At 45.6% G+C, this 6296-nt stretch overlaps 1 protein-coding gene across 1 annotated transcript; it reads left to right on the top strand.

Moving 5' to 3' along the window:
* Positions 1–1423: 1423 nt before the first annotated feature.
* On the top strand, positions 1424–5346 carry LOC106321423. Its single transcript, XM_013759693.1, has 4 exons — positions 1424–3515; positions 3581–3715; positions 3818–4317; positions 4420–5346. Exons 1-4 carry the CDS (start codon positions 1424–1426, stop codon positions 4495–4497), a joined length of 2805 nt encoding a protein of 934 aa, XP_013615147.1. The 3' UTR covers positions 4498–5346.
* The last annotated feature ends 950 nt before the right edge of the window (positions 5347–6296 follow it).

Here is a 6296-nt window from a genome sequence, read left to right on the forward strand (position 1 = left end):
TGGCTCCGAGGTCGGCTCTTGGTGTTGCGAGCTCGTCGACGGTGGCTCCGAGCTCGCCGGTGAAGATCCCGAGCTCGTCAACGGTAGTTCCGAGATTGTCATTGCAGCTAATTGTGTGCTCGTCATTCTAGGATGGTCGGTGGTTGCAGAAATCAGGGCGTCTGGTTGCGCTGTGGGTTCTGTGACTGCCGAGCTGTCTTGAGGTGAAGAAGAATCCCCTGCCCCACGGTGGGCGCCAATTGTTGTTTTCATATCCGGTCGGTGATGTAATATTTATAAATGATATAAAGGAGTGGAGATTTTCGTATTAATAGTCAAGAATAAACAAGCTCGGTCAATTACAAGAACTAAAGATGCTCGTCTAAACAGTCCGTCTAAACAAGTATCTTTGATGCTCGTCTAAACAGTTCGTCTAAACAAGTATCTTTCTATTTTATGGTTTGAGGTCGTCTGGGCCAAGCTCGTCTAGTGGTCGAGGTCGTCCGAGACTTTGTTTGTGATGAAGAGGCGATGCTCTCCTTTTCTGTACTTTCTGTACTTTTCTGAACCTCCTTTCAATGAGTCTGACGTCTTCTATTTATAGTGACGTACATTTTGTCTTTTAGTGAAATCATCAATTGTTGCTTAACGGGCCGGGCCTGATTTTGGGCTTAGCTCTTAATGGGCCTGTGCTAAGCCCATCTCCAACAATTGCCCCCTACAGTTTGCCAACTGTTGAATCTTGGTGAATTCTTCTGGAATCTTTTGTCTGAGAAAATCAGGTCGGGCTCGGGAATTGTCGGGAAATAGGGCAACACATTTTTCCTTTCCTATATAACTGATGGTTGAGTCTCTTTTTTTTTTTTAGGTTCTTGTCTCCCATTTGGAAGCAAATATAATTTTTTTTTTTTTTTATTATTTTTGTGTGGTCCTTTGCCTTCTTTATTTAATATTATATATATGTATATATATATATATATATATTTTTTTTTAGTATCTTCTTCCCTGCCCCCTCCTTGCCGACATTGTTTCCCTTCTCTCTTTATTATTTGGCCTCTTCTTTTGTTTGTCGTGAGCTCATTGGTGATGAACTTCTGGGTGTGAGGTCGGCTTGAGCTTCTTCTCCTTACTCTTCTCCTCTCTTTTTTTTTTTTTTTTTTTTTTTTTTGTGCCCAAGTCTGTAGGGCCGGAGGGCATTCGAAGATGGCATGATTTATAGTTTCATCATCTGCACCACACCGAGGGCAATGGTTGTCACATGTCATATGACGATGAATCAGATTACTCGTTACTGCTAACTGTCCAGATATCATCTGCCAAATTTGGGAGAAGAGACCGAGCTGGATTTGGAGGAGGAGCTGAGCTTGTCTTGTGGTCGGCTTGTCTTCTGTTGTTCAAGCTCGTCGAAGGGTGAGTTGAGGTCGTCACTGGTGAAGGTTCGTCGATGGTGGCTGAGGTCGTCACTGGTGAAGGTTTGTCGATGGTGGCTCCGAGGTCGGCTCTTGGTGTTGCGAGCTCGTCGACGGTGGCTTCGAGCTCGCCGGTTGTGATGCCGAGCTCGTCGACGATAGTTCCGAGCTCGCCGGTGGAGATCCCGAGCTCGTCGACGGTAGCTCCGAGCTTGCCGGTGGAGATCTCGAGCACATATCCTGATATCCCGAGCTCGTCGATGGTTGCTCCGAGGTCGGCTCCTGGTGTTGTGAGCTTGTCGTTGGTGGCTCTGCGGTCGGCTTCCGGTGTTGTGAGCTCGTCGATGGCAATCCCGAGCTCACTTTCTAATATCCCGAGCTCGTCGACGGTTGTTCCGAGGTCGGCTCCTGGTGTTGCGAGCTTATCGTCGGTGGTTCTGAGGTCGGCTCCCGGTGTTGTGAGCTCGTCGATGGCAGTTCCGAGCTTGATTTCGTCTGTTTCTGCACCGGGTTCTTTGTTGGTGAAAGAATGTGGTCCAGATGTGGAGGGTACGAGCTTGTCGCTTGCTATGCCGAGCTCCACGGAGCCGTGTTGTGATGAAGTGGGGTTCAGTTCGTTGGATGGGGAGTTTGCTCGTGAGCAGCTGTCTTTGTTGGTTTGTGAGATGGAGCTTACTGATGGCCGCAAGTCGTGGTCGGAGATTGCTGAATCTGGTATTTTTGCTGAGGTAGGTACTCTTACGGGAAGCGAAGCAGAAGATAGGGTAAGCGCGAGTTTGATTGAGGAAAGGACCGAGTTTCTTTTTGATGAGCACAGGACAAATTTGGTGGCAGAGCCTGGTGTTGGAGGGTCGAAACTATCTTTAAAAACGCCTCCTGTTGTCTCGAGTTCGTCATCTTTGGTGAAGAAGACTATGTTGGAAACTATCCGGGAACATGAGCAGATGCAGTTGGCGAAATCCTTTCGAGCGAGAGAGTCGTCGTTGGAAACTACAAGTTCCTCTGATGGTAGTTCGTACTCGAGTTCTTATAGTGAGGAATCTGCGGATGGCGCTGATGTTGCTAATGAATCTGATAACGTTGTTCGAGATGACGGACAAGATGATGATGTTGAAAATGTTGATGTTGAAAATGATGGTGTTCTGGGAAGCGCCGGTGATGAGCAGAATGGAACCGGTGATGTTGATGTTGATGAGGAAAGTGAGCAAGACGAGTTTGCTAGTGACGGTGATCGTGCCGCTGTTGGAGATGATTACATGGGTGACCGAGATGGTGTAGATAGACGTAGTAATTTTAGTGATGAGCATGATGATTTTAGTGATGAGCAGGATAATTTTAGTGGTGAGCAAAGCGGTGTTAGTGGTAGTCTAGAGATCATTGTTGTAGCTGATGGGAGGGATGATGCCGACAGAAGCAGTGATCGTCGAGCCGATATTACTGATATTTTGAGAAAAATAAAACAAGAAAGCTTGGCTGCCTCCCTTGCTGGTTCGCTTGATGCCTTTGGTGCTCCTTGTGATTATGTGAAGAAAAAAAGGGTCAGGAAGGCGAGGGAAAGGCCTAGGAGTTTCATAGGTCCTCTTGTTAATCATCCGGATCCATCGGAGTCATTTCCTTCTATTGTTAGTGAGGACACAGTTAAGTGGATCTTAGCCAACTGTTGCCGCAATGGAGTCATAGAAGCGCGTATCCCTGGCGAAGATGAACGTCCGTGGATGGTTTCGGATGGGTGGCTTTGTGTTTATGACTTCTGGTTCACCGAGCATCATTTGTGGTTTCCCCTCCCGAGGTTGCTGTTGGCGTATTGTGATGAACATCTTATTGCACTGGCTCAACTTACTCCTGCTGCTATTCGAAACATAGTTGTGGCTTTGTTCACAGCCGCGGATATTGGTGTTCACATGAGCCTATGTTTGTTTGAACGTATTGCGCACATTACTCGGTGTGATAAAACGGACGGGGCTTTTTATGTGTCTATGAAGATTGGTTGTGGTGTTGTTGGGGAGAGGAAGAGAAAAACGTTATGTTGGATTAAGAAGTTTTTTTATGTTCGAATTGCACATTCGTCGGTCCCTGATGTTTCTGATATGAGTGCCCCTTTTAGGAGTAGTTGGAATCCTTACAATGGTAGTTTAACTCTTATTGGTGTGTGTGTTTTGATATTCTTAATTGATTGTTGTCTTGTTTTGCAGGTCGTCATTTGGCTGGTGTTCCTCTTGCTCCTGGTGATAGTGAGTGCGTGGAATACTTTAAAGGGATGAAGGCTCGGGATTGGACTGTGGTGAGGCGATCAGAGGTTTGGCGGTGCATCCCGTTTATTGACTCAGGTTGGAAATATGCATTTTCTTTTGATGGGTTAAATGCCTTTGATTGTTGAGATCTTGGTTTAGATATGTTACTGATTTTGTATGGTTTTGTTGATTTTGTAGCTTGTTGGAGGAAGATGGATTTGAGCGAGATTCCGAGTTTGGTTGACTGTTTTGCTGGAGGTAGTGACGATGCCCTTGTTGAGTCTGGTCAGTGTACCGCCGGTGTAGAGCCTTCGGCATCTGCTCGTAGTATTGTTGTGGGTCTTACTAGTACGACAGTTCCTGTTCCGTTCGCTGGTGTTTCCGGAAAGGAAGTTGTTGTTGCGGGAGGCGAGAAGGTTGTGAAGAAAAGAGTTGCCGCTGGTCATTCACCAAAAAACGTGCCCCTTTCGAAATCTCGCAAAGTTGTGAGCTCTGATGTTGAGCCGTCTTTGGTGGTTGAGTCGCCTGCTGCGGAGAAGGCTGCCTTTGAACCGTTTGAACATTCGTTCAATGGTTTGTCCTTGGGATGTGGTGATCTTTTTAAGTTGTTTCAATCGCCTGGTGGCGTTGATGGTTTGCCTTTTGACCACGGCAGGCGCGGTGAGTGGTATCAGGAGTTCGCTCATCACTTGGCTGTTGTAAGATAATTGTTTCTCTCTTCAAAGTTTGTTTTTATTTTATTTTATGGTTTATGGTTTTGAACAAAAGGATATATATATTTTTTGTGCTGTTTTGTGCAGGCTACAAAATTTGTGAACAAATTGATGGTTAATCAGGATGAAGAGCTTGAAGAGGTGAAGGCGGAACTTGAAAAATGAAGGCTGAGCTTGCCTCTGTTGAGGGCAAGGCTGATAGTTCTGAGGAAATAGCGGCTCTGCGCGGTAAGTATGAGGCTGAGAAGAAAGTGTCCTCAGATGCATTGGAAGAAGTTCAAAGACTCACTGCAAAAATAGCTCTGGAAACTGGACGGGTGAAGAAGCGTCAAGCGGCCGACTTGGAGCGTTTTAAGAAGGAAAAAGAGGTGGCGGGCAGGAGGTATCGCAGGGCAGTAACGAGACATGATGATGTGCTTGCTACTTTTAATTCTCGTATGGAAAAGGTGCGGAGGTATATGGAAAATCAGAAGGTTGTTCGCACATCTATGTATGGAGTGAATCAGATTGTGGGAGTGCTTGATGCTGCCAAGACTTGGAAGAAAGAGGCAATAATTATTCCTGATGGTAAGGTTAAGCATCTTGAGAATGAATTGGTCCGGAGGAAGGAGAAGGCAAACTTGGTTGTTCGTGTTGAGTTTGAACCCAAGGAACTGGCTGATATCCCTTCCTTTGATTTTACTCATCCACTCTCTCCTGTTCATCTGACTCTGGCTGCAGGGGTTGAAGATGCTGTTAAGGCAAGAGGGAAGGAGGAAAATCGTCGTCGTGAGGAAGCAAGTCGTCGTCGTGTGGCTGAGCGTGCTGGTGCTGTGTCTTCGGATGTGAGGCGTGAGGGTCAAGTTCCTTCCCGCCCGTAGTTTAGTTCGTGTGATCGTCAAGGCCCTGCGTGGCTGCTGCTATCTTTTATTTTGCTGCTTTTTTTTAGACTTTGGTTGTTAAGATTTGATCATGTTGATCTCTTTCGGATATGGATGGTGGTCTTCTTGTTGGTTTGGTTGTTATGATGGATCATGTTGGACTTCTTTTATATGATGCTTGAATTCTTCATGTTTGTTTTTAGTCTTCTTTGCCCGGCTTTAAATCGTTGAGATGTCGTAGGGCTGGTGTTTTGAGAACGGATCTTTATATATTTTTTTATTTTGCAAATTTGATTGAAGTGTGAGCGCGGAGCTGCAACACTGAGAACGGATCTCGTATTTTTATTTTGCAAATTTGATTAAGTGTGAGCGCGGAGCTGCAGCACAGAGAACGGATCTCGTATTTCTATTTTGCAAATTTGATTAAGTGTGAGCGCGGAGCTGCAGCACAGAGAACGGATCTCGTATTTCTATTTTGCAAATTTGATTAAGTGTGAGCGCGGAGCTGCAGCACAGAGAACGGATCTCGTATTTCTATTTTGCAAATTTGATTAAGTGTGAGCGCGGAGCTGCAGCACAGAGAACGGATCTCGTATTTCTATTTTGCAAATTTGATTAAGTGTGAGCGCGGAGCTGCAGCACAGAGAACGGATCTCGTATTTCTATTTTGCAAATTTGATTAAGTGTGAGCGCGGAGCTGCAGCACAGAGAACGGATCTCGTATTTCTATTTTGCAAATTTGATTGAAGTGTGAGCGCGGAGCTGCAACACTGAGAACGGATCTCGTATTTTTATTTTGCAAATAAATTAAGTGTGAGCGCGGGGCTGCAGCACTGAGAACGGATCTCGTATTTTTATTTTGCAAATAAATTAAGTGTGAGCGCGGGGCTGCAGCACTGAGAACGGATCTCGTATTTTTATTTTGCAAATAAATTAAGTGTGAGCGCGGGGCTGCAGCACTGAGAACGGATCTCGTATTTTTATTTTGCAAATAAATTAAGTGTGAGCGCGGGGCTGCAGCACTGAGAACGGATCTCGTATTTTTATTTTGCAAATAAATTAAGTGTGAGCGCGGGGCTGCAGCACTGAGAACGGATCTCGTAT

The sequence above is a fragment of the Brassica oleracea genome, unplaced genomic scaffold, assembly GCF_000695525.1.
Source record: "Brassica oleracea var. oleracea cultivar TO1000 unplaced genomic scaffold, BOL UnpScaffold01603, whole genome shotgun sequence".
Lineage (NCBI taxonomy): Eukaryota > Viridiplantae > Streptophyta > Magnoliopsida > Brassicales > Brassicaceae > Brassica > Brassica oleracea.

Excerpts from the sequence above, each read along its gene's own strand:
- LOC106321423 (XM_013759693.1), top strand. The coding sequence starts at position 1,424 with ATGGTGGCTGAGGTCGTCACTGGTGAAGGTTTGTCGATGGTGGCTCCG. Across the intron at positions 3,516-3,580 it reads TAGTTGGAATCCTTACAATG|GTCGTCATTTGGCTGGTGTT; the intron begins GTAGTTTAACTC and ends CTTGTTTTGCAG. Across the intron at positions 4,318-4,419 it reads TCGCTCATCACTTGGCTGTT|GCTACAAAATTTGTGAACAA; the intron begins GTAAGATAATTG and ends TGTTTTGTGCAG.